The 14514-nt window shown below is 51.1% G+C and overlaps 1 protein-coding gene across 1 annotated transcript in view; it reads right to left on the minus strand.

Moving 5' to 3' along the window:
- Window positions 1-595: 595 nt before the first annotated feature.
- The window catches only part of MYO15A (myosin XVA), a 174778-nt gene continuing 160859 nt past the window's right edge, over window positions 596-14514 (minus strand). Inside the window, 3 exon segments of the mRNA XM_088448112.1 lie at window positions 596-2552; window positions 9593-9733; window positions 12458-12591. Of these exon segments, the coding sequence (XP_088304238.1) occupies window positions 2451-2552; window positions 9593-9733; window positions 12458-12591 (377 nt within the window). The 3' untranslated portion in view covers window positions 596-2450.

Genomic DNA, 14514 nt, shown 5'->3' on the forward strand with positions numbered 1-14514 from the left:
AGCTTGTCAATGCAGTGCTCGCTGGCGAGAGGTAGTCTTAAAAATCCTGGCAGCGCTGAATGAAGGTTTATTTTTTTTCCGAAATCGGTGCATGCACCGTCTTTCTTCCCGGCTGGCTCCCCTCTAGGATCCCTGCCCTGCAGCAACCTCCCAGCACACGCTGCTGTGTGATGGGCTGGGGAGGGAGGGTGCTGCCGTTGTCTCACAGTGAAGGAGTGACTCGGCTGCTGCGGGAGGGAGGAAGGTGGGGGGCTGCCAGCTGATGCAGGAGGGTGGATGTGTGGGCCACTGGCTGCTGCGCACCCTGGGGGGGGGGGGCCCGGCCTCGGCTTTAAGTTACAATGCAGCAGGGACTGATGCGAATGACGAATATTCCCTCTGTACAGTGCTGCGCAATTGTTGCCACTATCTAAAGAAATAATAGAAATTGGTACCATTTATTTTTATTTCTTTTTTTAAGAGAATGATTTTAGTGAAACAATGGTTTATATAACAGTAAAAAAAAAGAGACAAGAACAATTAAAACAGTTTGAATTTTTTTTTTTTTTTTACAAAATAGTATGCCAAGTAAGCATAATATACAGAATCTGTCGTATCTATAAAACCAACAAAACATTTAACAAAACATCTATAAAACAGGACAGACATCTCCAATTACACAAAAAGCTGAGTAGAAAATAAACATAAATGTAACGCAAATGTATTTATTCAAAGCGATGTGAAACGCATTTATATTACCCAGAATACATTGCTGCAATGGAATCACTATATACTCGTACCCTTGAGTCTTAATTTTCTGCCTAGAACACATGTGAGAGGGTCTTTTATTTTTAGTGTCCTGTTTCTTTCGTGGGGAGGGTAAGTTACCATGTTGTCGTGTATCTTCCCCCCATTGGATGCCAATATATAGAGGATTTGTGCTTGATGGTTAGTGGTCGGTGAATCAGAAAAAGGGTCCAGCTCTCTCAACAGTTACGTTTGGATAGCGGCATGAAGGAATCTTAGTTTGTAATACCTCTTTCCACTGCCGCAGTAACCCGGGTTATTGCCGGGTCTACCTGGATAGCGGCTCGGTGTAAAAGGGCCCTTAGAAAAAATTCCAGTCATGGCCGTCACCAGGGTTAAACCTGGGAAGGCCCCTGGTAACAGTGCAGTGTAAACGGAATGAGCTGGGTAACGATGACGCGGGACATGCCTTAAATGAGCGGATTGGCTGGCTTCAGTATTGCTTGGAGATGACCTCATCTCCACGCATTCAATGTAATGCCGGAAGACCCAGGTCTGGTGTGAATGGCTGGACTCGGGAATAACCCGGGTCCAGCGACGGTGTGAAAGGGGTAAAACCTGGCTCCTAGCCGTGCTCAGTGTCCCGAGCTGGAGCCTGGTTTTTGGTGGAAAAGCAGTATTGCACTAAACAGTTGATATATTATAGTGGGGCTAGATATTAATAGTCAGAAGTGCAGTATGTCAATAATGCCTAAATAAATAATAGGCTTGATGATTCAGATGAATATCCGCTGTGTGTAAGCACATGGTGACTGTGTGGATAACGATGCAGTAATGTCTGTCCAGTTGTGGGATATCTCTGTCTGGCTGGGTTATAGCTACCCGACAAGCCAATCGGGCGGTTTGCCTCTTTTGCCACATTGCACAGAAGTGCTCTTTCAGTGAGCGAGCCTAACTACTGGCCCGTGGGGTAAAAAGGGAACATTTCTTATTTTCAAGACAGCCAAAGACCCACATACTCATGGAGGTTTTACGTCTACCGGTATATCTGCTCTGCTCAACCAGAACCTGTGTTTGCTATATAAAGTGATTGTTTTATGGCGCATACTAATTGCAACATAGTAACAATTTGGTCTCCAATGGATCAGGTTGTAGCCAACTTTACCAGCTGATCTTCTCTTCACTGTCCTGAAATCTCCAGGCAGGACGGGCTATTGTTCGCGGGAACTGTAGAGACTATACTCAGCCATCCTTGTTGCTATAGTTAATGAATTTGGAAATGTTCTCTCTTACCAGAATACTGTACGCAACATGCTGGTGACCACAAGAGGGAGCTAGAGCAGCAAATAGTTTCTAAGTTGTTTCTGAGTTACAATATGAACTTCTAAACTTTATTGTCCTGATAAAATATATTAACAAAACAGTAAAAAATTACATGGTTTCTCCTCAATGATTTTTTTTTTTTCTGTATCTGCTGTCAAGTTACTTTTAAAAAGTTTCATATCACTAATGTGAAGTTGCTGCAACGCTCTGCAGTATTAGTTATAAGGCTCCGAGTGTCTCTTGCACCGCAATGACCACATGGGACATGTCTCTTTCATCAAGAGAAAGGGAGCAGGACTAGGGCTCAGCATTACTCGGCAATTAGTATGACGCTAAACTGTAAAGTGCGGAGTGAAAATAAGTCCAACCCTCCTGGCCGACGAAGGCCGCTACGTTGGTGATCAGAGCAAGGTGATCTCGCTGGGTGGCAGCGTCAAGCGCTTGTCGCGACTTTGAAGAAGGTTTTCCATATGGACGGCAACCACTCTGCACAGCTCCAAGCCCTGCGGACAAAAAAAGAGACTACAATCAGCATAGCAACCAATCAGCGTGTACCTATCATTTTATAGAATGCATACCTCCCAACATGACCCACTCCAGGAGGGACAGAATGCTCTGGTCCTGGACTTCCCTGGTAAGAGCTGGGGCTGCAGCACAGTTCAAAATTCAAATAGGGGAGCCACACCAACTGTCATTTCACACGCTGCAAACCATACAAGCCTACCCTCCCGGTTTTCGCGGGAGGCTCCCGATTTTTCGGGTAACCCCCCGCACCCCCGGAAGGGTAGGCATTTCTCCCGCATTCTGCCCACTTCCTAGTGAAGGGGGCAGAATTAGGAGAATACCCACGGCAATCGCGGCTCTCCGTGAAGGGGGCGGGGCTTAAGCTGTGATTCTGCATGAATCACAGCATTTGGCCCCGCCCCCTATGTAAATTGTTCCCAATCGCGGCAATTTTACCGTGACGCGAATCGTCAAGCCCCACCCCCGTCGGCCCCCTGCTGCATCTCTTACCCGGGCTTCTCCCGGGAAGAGAATGTTAAAGGTAGGCAACCCTGTGCCAAACATCACTGGCTGGGACTCACTGGCAGTTGCTGTGACTCCCCTATTTGAATTTTGGACTGTGCTGCAGCATCACCTCTGAAGCCGCCACCAATCATAATTTACCAGGGAAGTCCAGGACCAGAGCATTGTGTCTCACCTGGAGAGGGTCATGTTGCGAGTTATGGAATGTACTTGATAAATGCTATCTCAAAGCTGATTGGTTCCTATAGGCAACTTCTCCACTCTTTATAAGCTTTGATACATTATTTGTCGTGGGGATGGGCTCATAAAAACAAGAGATATGGTAAGAACTTACCTTTGTTATCTCTGTTTCTACGAAGTCCATAGGGTCCACAGGGTTGACCTTGGGGGTATAGCTGGAACAGGATCCATGGGCACCACACAGTTAAGCTTTTAGCTCCCAGGATGCACTTGGGTCCTCCTCTATACCCCGCCCCCGAGCCACAGGCACCTCAGTTGGTAAGCAGCCTAGGCCGGAGGAGAATATGGAACAGAGAGAAGGAAGACTGGAACACACAAGAAACCATACTCACAGCAATAGGAGACGGAAAACCGGTGACCAGCCACACAGCCCATTTGAAGCCAGGTGCGTCAGGGCGGGCGCCCTGTGGACCCTATGGACTTCGTAGAAACAGAGATAACAAAGGTAAGTTCTTACCATATCTCTTGTTTTCTACTTCAGGGTCCATAGGGGGTCCACAGGGTTGACCTTGGGGATGTCCCAAAGCAGTACAACTAAGGGCGGGGACGCTCCTGTGCTGAAAGGAGTACCCGGCGCCCAAAGGATGCATCCTGAGAGGCAAAGGTGTCAAACACATAGAACCTCAAAAACGTTTGAATTGAAGACCAAGTGGCCGCCCTACACAGCTGAACAGCAGAAGCGCCACGTCTAGCAGCCCAAGAGGGACCCACAGAACGAGTGGAATGAGCCTTAACAGAGGCTGGCACAGGTAAGCCCTCCTGTGCATAAGCCTCACAAATAACGGAACGAAGCCAACGGGCTAACGTTTGTTTGTTGGCAGGCCAACCCCTCTTGTGAAAACCAAAGAGGATAAACAAGGAATCCGACTTCCTAACCGAAGCCGTCCGGTCTACATAAATTCTAAGCGCCCGGACCACATCTAAGGAAGTCTCACCAGCTGAAAGATCAGGGGACTGAAAAGCTGGCACAACAAGTTCCTGATTAATATGGAACTTCGAGACCACTTTGGGCAAAAACTCAGGACGAGTGCGGAGCACCGCTCTGTCCTGGTGAAAAATCAGGAAAGGAGGGCGACAGGAAAGCGCCCCCAATTCAGACACCCTCCTGGCCGAAGCAATTGCCAGGAGAAAAACCATCTTAAATGTCAGCCACTTGAGCTCCACCGCCTCAAGAGGCTCAAACGGAGGACCCTGCAGGACCCGTAGCACCACCGCCAAGTCCCAAGGAGCCACAGGAGGCACAAAGGGAGGCTGGATCCTGAGAACACCTTGGAAAAAGGTGTGAACGTCTGGTAGTATTGCAATCCGCCGTTGAAACCACACGGACAAGGCGGACACATGAACCTTCAGAGATGCAAGGCGTAAGCTGAGATCCAATCCTGACTGAAGAAATTCCAAGATCCTAGAAACTCAGAACACCTGAGGATCATAAAGTCTGGACTCACATCACTGAAAGTAAGTGTGCCACACTCTGTGATAAATCCGTGCTGAAGCAGGCTTGCGTGCCCTGAGCATCGTACCAATAACCGAACTGGAGAAGCCCCGAGACCTCAAGACGGCTGTCTCAAGAGCCACGCCGTCAAAGACAGCCGACCCAGATCCGGGTAAAGGCAGGGCCCCTGAGACAACAGGTCCCGACGTTGAGGAAGAAGGTACGGAGCGTCGATGGAGAGGCTCCTCACATCGGAGTACCAAGGACGTCTGGGCCACGCCGGAGCTACCAGCACGAGCATGCCGCCGTCCTGCTTGAATTTCCGCAGAACCCGAGGAAGCAGGGATATCGGAGGAAACAGATACGCCAGGTGAAACGTCCATGTCACCGACAGCGCGTCCACCAGACTTGCACCTGCGTCTCTTGTCCTTGACCCGTAAACGGGCAACTTGTGATTGTGACGGGAGGCCATCAAGTCCAGCTCCGGCAGTCCCCACCTGTCCACGAGTAGCTGAAACACCTCTGGGTGAAGCGACCATTCCCCGGGATGCACGTCGTGACGGCTGAGGAAGTCCGCCTCCCAATTGAGGACTCCGGGGATGAAGACCGCCGAGATCGCTGGAATGTGACCCTCCGCCCAAGACAGGATACGAGACACCTCCGACATCGCTGCCTGACTGCGAGTTCCGCCTTGGTGATTGATATACGCCACCGTGGTGGCGTTGTCGGACTGCACCTGTACCGCCCTTCCGTGAAGAGCGGGGCCGGACGACTGCAGGGCCTTGTATACTGCCCGCAGTTCCAGGATGTTGATGGGGAGAAGTGCTTCTTCCGCTGACCAACGACCCTGAAGCGACAAAGAGCCGGTCACTGCCCCCCAACCCCGGAGACTGGCATCCGTCGTGAGCAGGACCCAGTCCGGGATCCAAAATGGGCGCCCCTCGACCAGATGAGCTGTCTGAAGCCACCAAGCCAAAGATAGCCGAACGTCCGGAGACAACACCAGCACCTGAGAGCGGATCCGGTGAGGTAACCCGTTCCATTCTGATAGAATCAGCCCCTGCAGGGGCCGGGAATGGAACTGGGCAAATTCCACCATGTCGAATGTCGACACCATGGACCCCAGAACTCTCATAGCCGAATGGACCGACAGGCGGCAACGGCTCAGGCAACTGCGTATCCGCAGCTGTAGTGAGGCGACCTTCTCCGGAGTCAGGAAGATCCTTTGCTGACGCGAATCCAGCAGGGCTCCCAAATGAACCATCCGCTGTGATGGAATTAGAGAGGACTTTTTCCAATTTATCAACCACCCGTGTGCTTGCAGGCAAGCGATCGTCAGGTGGAGATGTTGAAGCAGTACCTCCGGGGAGCTCGCCAGCAACAGGAGGTCGTCCAGGTACGGCAGCAGCCGTACATTCTGGTTCCGAAGATGTGCGGCCATGACCGCCATAATCTTCGTGAACACCCTCGGTGCCGTGGAGAGACCAAAGGGTAGCGCCCGGAACTGATAGTGGTGTTGAAGGATAGCGAACCTCAGATACCGCTGGTGTGAAGATGCTATCGGAACATGGAGGTAGGCGTCCTGGATGTGCAGGGACACCATGTAATCCCCCGGTTCCATCGCCAGAATGATGGAACGTAACGTTTCCATCCTGAACTTGGGAACTCTGAGGAATTTGTTCAGAGACTTCAAGTTGAGGATAGGGCGATGAGAACCATTGGGTTTCTGCACCAGAAACAGAGACGAATAATACCCCGTCCCTCGTTGTGATAGAGGAACGGGAACAATGACCCCTGCTTTCAGCAAGGACTCTATAGCCTCCTGAACCTGTAACGCCTTGGTCTTGTTCTGAGAAGGACTTGTGCAGAAAAACTGGTGGGGTGGTCTGTGCCGAAAAGACAGGGCGTACCCCTGGGAGACCACTTCTCGAACCCAGGCATCCGTGGTGGTATTGTGCCAGCACTGGGCAAATAGAAGAAGTCGGCCTCCCACTCTGAGGTCCCCCAGAGGGAGGCCCGTCCCATCAGGCCGTAGGTTTATCTTCCTGCTTGGAAGAAGGGCGCCGAACACTCCAGGCTTGCTTCTTGGGTTTAGAGGCCGTCTTACTCGCAGACTGTCTCGGGAAGGACTGACCTTTCGCCTTACCCTGAACCTGAAAGGAACGAAAAGCTGAACTCCGAACCTTAGCAGGCAGTGCCGCCGAAGGGAGGAAGGCCGACTTGGATTTAGCCAGGGTGTGTTCACTATTTTGTCCAAGTCCGGACCAAATAGTAATTCCCCATTGAAAGGTAAGGCCTCCAGACCTTTCTTTGAATCAGAGTCCGCTCTCCAGGACCGCAACCATAAGGATCGGCGGGCAGACACCGCTGCAGCCGATACCCGCGAGGTCAGCAGACTAGCATCTAAAGAAGCTTCTCCAATGTAAGAAGCGGCGTCCCTCATTTGTCCCAACAACGCCCGCTGGACATCCGGAGCGTCGTCCGGGAAGGTATCTTCCAATGCATTGGCCCACCCCTCAATGGCCTTGGCCACCCAGGAAATGGCCATGGACGGTCGGGCCACCGCCCCGGAGAGGGAGTAAATAGACTTTAAGCAAGTCTCAACTTTCCTGTCCGTGGGATCCTTCAGCGAGGATATCGACGGTAATGGTAAGGTGGCGCCCCGAGTTAAACGGGTGACATGGGAATCCACCGCCGGTGGAGTTTCCCATTTTTTACAATGTGCCTCAGGGAAGGGGTAATTAGAAGCCAACCGCTTCTGAGGAAGGAATCTCTTACTGGGCGCCTGCCAAGCTACCACCATATGATCCGTCAACTGATCCGACAGGGGAAACACCGCAGAAGCCACCTTAGTTTTTTTGAAACTAGGAAACTTCGACCTAGGAACCGGTGCCTCATCCTCTATAAGAAGAATAGCTCGCACCGCCCTAACTAGTGCTCGCACATTAATGGACGACTTGGTATCCATTTCCTGGACCGAGGCGTCCGAGTCAGTGTCATCAGGGACCTCCCCATCATCTGAGGAACCCTCTGAGTCCGATACCTGAGCAGCCCGTGTCATGAGTGGGCGTTTAGAAATCCTAGAAGGCATGTCAGTCTGCAACATTGACTGAAAAGCCGAGGAAGCGGCCGCCAAATTTTGCACGGAGTTGGAGAGCACATCCACCCATGGTGGAGGCGTCGCCATAGGGGCCTGAAAAGGTACCACAGGCTGCTGCGGCACAGGGGAAGCCTGTATATACATAGGCAACCCCGCATAGGGACCAACTGATTGAGACCCAGGAGGACTCCGCAATAACTGCGGGACACCCGGGGAATGGGGGATGGTCGGCTGGGGCACCGCCCTAGTAGGGAGAGCAGTCGGGACCGACAGACGGTCCGCAATAGACACCAGCACTTGAGAAAACATCGCCCACGGTGGTTCCTGCGCCAGAGAAGGTCTGGATGGGCCAGGAGCCACCTGGCATCGACTACACAGGCCATCCTGTGACAAATCCTCCCTATCTACTCCTGCAGAACATCGTCCGCAGGAGGCCAACACCGGAGCCACTGAGCGCTCAACCTCCTCGTCTGACATGACAGAATATATTATATATCTGGCACCAGGGTAGAAGTAAAACGCACTCACCGGTGTGCTGAACAACAGCCCACAATATGGCACTGAGTAGCACACAACTGTATGTGACGGACCTCACAAATACGTGATCTATATAAGTGAGGTCAGTAGAAATGCCCCTCCCCCACACACCTGCAGGGCTTGTAGGAGAAGTAAAGGGATAGGTATAAGCTGACAGTAAGCGGAAAATAAGCACAGACAGGCAGCACTAGCAAAAAGTCACATACCATGCAGGAAGATATACTCACTGCACCTTTACACTACAATCAACCTGCCCAGATTCAGTGTCTGGGAGGGCTATAGTGCTGTGTACGCTGTCCTTAATCAGGGGAGAGGTACACAGGGGGACCGGTCCGCGTGCTCCCTGAGATCTGCGCTGCCACTGGGAAAATGGCCGCTGGAGACCTCAGAGGAGGAGTGGCAGAGGAATCTGCAGCTCAGCGACGCCAGACTGCGTGCTGAAAGGCGCACTGAGCTGAGGGGAGGAGCCGCTGACAGGGAAGGCTTCCTCCCCTGGCTGGCCATTAACCCCAGGGATGCTGGCTTCCCGCTTGCCCCTTTATCCCTGGTGGTCTAGTGGTCCCACGGGTTATGGGGGGGCCCGCCGCCACTGCCAGCAGCCTCCGGTCTGTCCCCCGGACCGGAGACTAAAGGACTGCATTTAAGGCATTCCGCGCGCCGCCGCTAGCCAGCGATGCGCGGCTTACCTGAATCCCCGGCGACTCCGGCAGCAGTCCTGGGAGGTAGACAGAGTCCGGCTAGTACAGACTCTGTCCTCCCGCCGCGATCCCCAGATCAGTACTGGCGTCGCGGCGCCAGTCGGGGATCAGAGCGGCAGCGTGGGCGTCTGTACAGACAGCCTTTCGCTGCCGTCTGTAGTAAAAATAGATTAAAAATAAATAAAATTTAACTTAAAATAAAAAGCTTCTGGGGGCTGCTCCTGCAGACCCCCTGCGCGGTGACCGACTCCGGCCGGGCACCAGCTTACACTGAGGTGCCTGTGGCTCGGGGGCGGGGTATAGAGGAGGACCCAAGTGCATCCTGGGAGCTAAAAGCTTAACTGTGTGGTGCCCATGGATCCTGTTCCAGCTATAACCCCAAGGTCAACCCTGTGGACCCCCTATGGACCCTGAAGTAGAAAAGTGAGATATTTAGAGTGTAAGCTCTACAATTCACCCTGCAAGTCTTCTGAGATTCACGCCACATACAGCAGGCACCCGCTGCGTTACCTGCTCCAGCTGTAGTTGTGTTATGCGCTGTGACATCATATCACCCAACGTGATGTCAACGTAGGGGTAACTGAACCCTGCTTCCGGACGCTGGGTCCTAGTGCTCTGGATATCCTTCAGAGGGAACGTCACCACCAGCTTCTGTAAAGCCAACCATGAAATCTTGTTATATTCACAGGAAGAAAAAACATTCAGCTAATTTTCATGGTTTGCAATTAAGTTATCTACAGAATAAAGTAGTTTAAGATGGGCTTGAGAGATGGAAGAATAGGAAGTATAGCTGTGCAGCCTGTGGCTAAATAGGTTTTATGCTTTCAGTCATAGGACAGAGAACTGTAATCATCGTTTCATACAGTGACTGATTTATTGTAGTGCAAATCACACTGTGCACAGGTCTCCTGTGTATCCTTATTAGTGGTAATGCAGGAAGCTACTGTCTACTGCAGCAGCACACTGTGATATTACCTGATCCATGGTGCCTGCAGCAGACTCTGAGGCAGGGGGCAACCTGTGGCACTTTGGCTGCAGTGGAACTACACCTCACAGCATGCCCTGCACCAGTTCTAGCATGCCCTAACAGCAAAACTGTGGCAGGGCATGCTGGGAGGTGTAGTTCTACAGCAGCTAGAGGGCAACAGGTTGCCTACCCCTGCTCTGAGGTATAGTCAATCTGGCATACACGTCATGAGATCTATCCAATTGTATGTAATCTGCCTAAAAGCATGTGTTGTACCAGAGTGTGCTACCCAGTAGCAAGCTTTATACAGTGACCTACCACTGATATACTAACTGCATCCAGTTTACCATAATATTGGGCTGGCTGCTTATTATTGCCACAATAAGAAGTAAATCTGGACAATGCTTTCTACACCTACTCACCATGAGATTGATGGACTTTGGTGGCCATCTTGTGGCCTGCAACCACAGCGGTGCTATGTCAGTGGAGCTTAAATCCAAACATCACGCACCTTCCCAAATGTTGTCCCCAAGCTCTCAATAATCCCATAGCATATGTCAGTTAGGGTTCTATTTACTGCAGGATTAACCGATGGTTTAGAAGAGTCAAGATGTTTAACCTGGTCGATCCTAAAACTTGACTTGCCAAAGATCCGGCCATTTGATTGTCTGGTCGAGCGCCCAGATGTTTTTGGGATCCATTAGTGTGGTGGGCAGATGGCCGAAAAACCTACCTGATTTTTAGACATGCCCAAAAATGAACCAATCTCCCCTGTAATGCTGCCCGTTTTGTGGCCCCACATGTGGAGACTTCTGGTCAGCTAAAATATTTACTGTCGCTCCAACACTCATCGACTCCCTTTTCTCACCGACATCCCTGCTGTCATTCTTAATGGTTGAAAGTGTTTCTCAATATTTTTTTTTTATATCTTTTGCTGCCTTTAGGAAAGAAAAGGCTCGCTTCTTCATGGTAGATCTGCCATCATAGTAGAAGCTTGATGGCAGACGCTGCACTCTGGGAGAATCTCAATGGTAGATCTAATGGTATAGTAGAAACTTGCTAGGAGACCCACCATTTGATTTCATTTTGATAGCAGCCTTTTTGTTATACATTCATGTTTATAAAGCTCACACTATAGCAGTGGTTCTCAAACTCTGGGCCTGATTGAGAGCCGGACGCTCTGAACGAGTGCCCACTCTGAATCAGGGCGTTTTTTTTATTCTAATGGTGCGGCCTCTTGGCCGCTCACATAGCTGTGGGTTACCACCCACAGCTTATGCGAGCGTCCATGATGATGGTCGCGATGGTCAAGACCATCGTGACCATCGGGTTTGCGACGAGACCCTTGTGGTAGGGTCTCGTTGCCGCAAGCCCAAGAGTGCTTTTGGCTCTATCAGAGCCAAAAGCACTCCCACTGACATCACTTGTGATGTCAGTGGGGCTGACCCCAGACGGTAGGCGTTCCCATGGTATGGCCAGACACGCCCCAGGCCCGCCCACCAAAGGAGGCGTGCTGTCACTCAACATCGACAGCACGCCCCCTTCGTAGCGAGACCCGGAGCGACGGCTTCCCCGTTGCTATCCGGGTCTCGCGCATGCGCACGACGGAGCCGGCTCCGTCGTGCGCATGTGCACTGGGCCACCATCGACCCACTTGCGAGCGAATAGCGCTCGCGTGCGGGTCTGAATCAGGCCCTCTGTCCTCAGTTTCCCACACTGGTCACATTTTCCAGGTTACCCAGCAGGTGTACAGGTGTGTTCAGTACTCACTGACACATTTTAGAAGATTCGCAGGTGGAGCTAATTATATCACTTGTGAGTCTGTAAGGAAATCTGGAAAACATCCACTGTTTGGGGTCCTGAGGACCGAGTTTGAGAACCTGTGCACTATAATATAACTAGTATAACGGACCCATCGTTAGCGAGTCAATAACTGCTGTGTTCGGCGTTGGTAGGCTTTCCCCTCCTCTTTCGTTGCTATTGTCCTGTCTTAACCTATATGTCTCTCTCCCCCTAGCCCTGTTCTATCCATCCCGTCACTCACCATGCCTCATTCCCTGTCTCTATCTCCCTTCCTATGGTCTATTGAGGTTATGCACCATGGTTTCCAGTGCCCTCCTGTGTTATCTCTAGTAGCCTCTTGTGTGTGTGCCAAGATCAGTCTCCCTGCCACTTCCAAAGCAGCTCCACACACTGTACAACCATTGGACTTTATTATCACTAGTCCTGATGTCTATATATCAGATCTAATTATAAAGATCATGCTATAATGTAAATGCATTTGGAATCAGAGCTTGATGTGAAGCAGAATAGATATAGCGAGTGACAGAATCCCAGCAACAAAACCCATAACCTGCCCTGGCAAAAGAGCGACCCAGGGCTGCCCAGTAATAGCCTCACACACGTACGTGAGTTTCTTTGTTGAGGAAGTTGAGCCCGTTCTGATTGACAGCCAGGATACATGGAGCGATCACCATGTTGTTACTGCAGCTCTGGATGTAGAAGAAAGAGGAGCCAAACATGGGGTAAGCACTGACCAGACCTGCAAATAGGAGTAGAGATGTCAGCCTTATATATTCCCATCCTGTCACTATCGGGGATTATTATTTTTTGCTGAACGTTGCTCTGTAAAATCGAATTTTTGCACTATTGCAGCCACGTTTGTGTACATTACAGTGTGCGCTTTTGTGATTTCTGTGCATCTTTTGATCTTTGCAATCCCCCGTGCACAGAATATGAAGAAGTCTATCATTCACAGTTTGGATTCCCCCTCTCACTCAGGGCCGGATTCTGAGCTGTTTGGTAATGCAGCAGCTCTCTCAATAGTGGCTGCGGGAATATGCAAATGCTAATGTCGGCCTTCCCTTTGTGCGGGACGGCGTGATGGAGAGTGAGAGCGGTGAGACGCCCACTTTCAGCCTGCATGGTTTGTGCATTTGTGATGGGGATTGTATACACTCCAACACTGACGCAACATCGGTCGCACCTTCGAAATTTGCGGTATCCTTTGGTCTGCTTTAGCTGCTCTCCTCTAATCCAACTAAACATGGCCTCTGACGCTGTGGATTTGCAGTGGTCTCCCCAGAAATTTTTTCCAGCCGGGTGGCATCCAAAAGTAGCTGGGTGGGGGCCTTCGCAATTATGCGCGCGCTGGGAAAAGGGCTATCTCCCTTACCAATCCAGCCTGACATGTCTCAGGCTGCTCCCCCACTGGCTCTCAATGAAAAGTGCCCATTATGCATAGGGATGTGCGCCGGACCATTTTTGCCGGATTTGGATTTGGATTTGGTTCTAATTCGTCGTCCGGCTTTGGATTTGGATTTGGATTTGCCAAACTGCGGTGACTGGCTTTGGATTTGGATTTGGATTTGGATTTTTTTACAAAAATTGACAAAAAAAGCTAAAATCACATAAATTGGTCTTTTTTTTCTTCCTAGAGTATTATTAACCTCAATAACATTAATTTCCAGTCAATTTAGACCATATCACAGCTTATAATATTGTTTTCAACATTATTGGCCAAAGGTTGCAGTGAGCTGACTGGTTACTAAGCGACAAAGCAGCGGCACAACGACACAGACACCACAGTATAAAGCACATCTATGACCCATTGCCACACAGCAGTGGCAGAAATGAAAAGTAGTGCACCCACCCAGTGGGGTACGGCCAGCAGAGTCACAGTACTTGTTTACAAAGTGGGCTACGGCCCTAGGAGTCACAGTGCACAATCTTATTAGCATTACACCGCACATAGGACCTGATTCACATTACACCATAAAGTAGTGTCTCTTATTTATGTTACGACACACAGTAGTGCCCCTTTTACACAATGCCCACAGTAGTGACCCTTTTACACAATGCCTACAGTAGCGGTGTCCCTTACACAATGTCCCCCAGCAGTGGTGCCCCCTATGCAGTCCCCTTAGTAGTACGGTCCACTATGCAGTGCCCCCAGTTGAATGCTCCCCAGTAGTATGCCCCCCATTAGCAGGCCCCCCCAGTAGTATGTCCCCCATTAGCAGGCCCCCCCAGTAGTATGCCCCCCATTAGCATGCCACCCAGTAGTATGCCCCCCCAGTAGTATGGCTCCCCCAGTAGTAGGCTGCCCCAGTAGCAGGCCCCCCCAGTAGTAGGCTGCTCCAGTAGTAGCCCCCCCTGTAGTATGGGCCCCCCCTGTAGTATGGCCCCCCCTGTAGTAGGCCCCCCCAGTAGTATGGCCCCCCCCAGTAGCAGGCCCCTCAGTAGTATGGCCCCCCCAGTAGCAGACCCCCCCCAGTAGTATAGCCCCCCCCAGTAGCAGGCCCCTCTGTAGTATGGCCCCCCCAGTAGTATAGCCCTGCCCAGTAGCAGACCCCCCCCAGTAGTGCAGACCCCCCCAGTAGTATAGCCCCCCCCCAGTAGCAGGCCCCTCTGTAGTATGGCCCCCCAATAGTGCAGATCCCCCCCAGTAGTATGGCCCCCCCAG

This window comes from Taudactylus pleione, unplaced genomic scaffold (genome assembly GCF_031769625.1).
Source record: "Taudactylus pleione unplaced genomic scaffold, aTauple2 ptg000451l, whole genome shotgun sequence".
Classification (NCBI taxonomy): domain Eukaryota; kingdom Metazoa; phylum Chordata; class Amphibia; order Anura; family Myobatrachidae; genus Taudactylus; species Taudactylus pleione.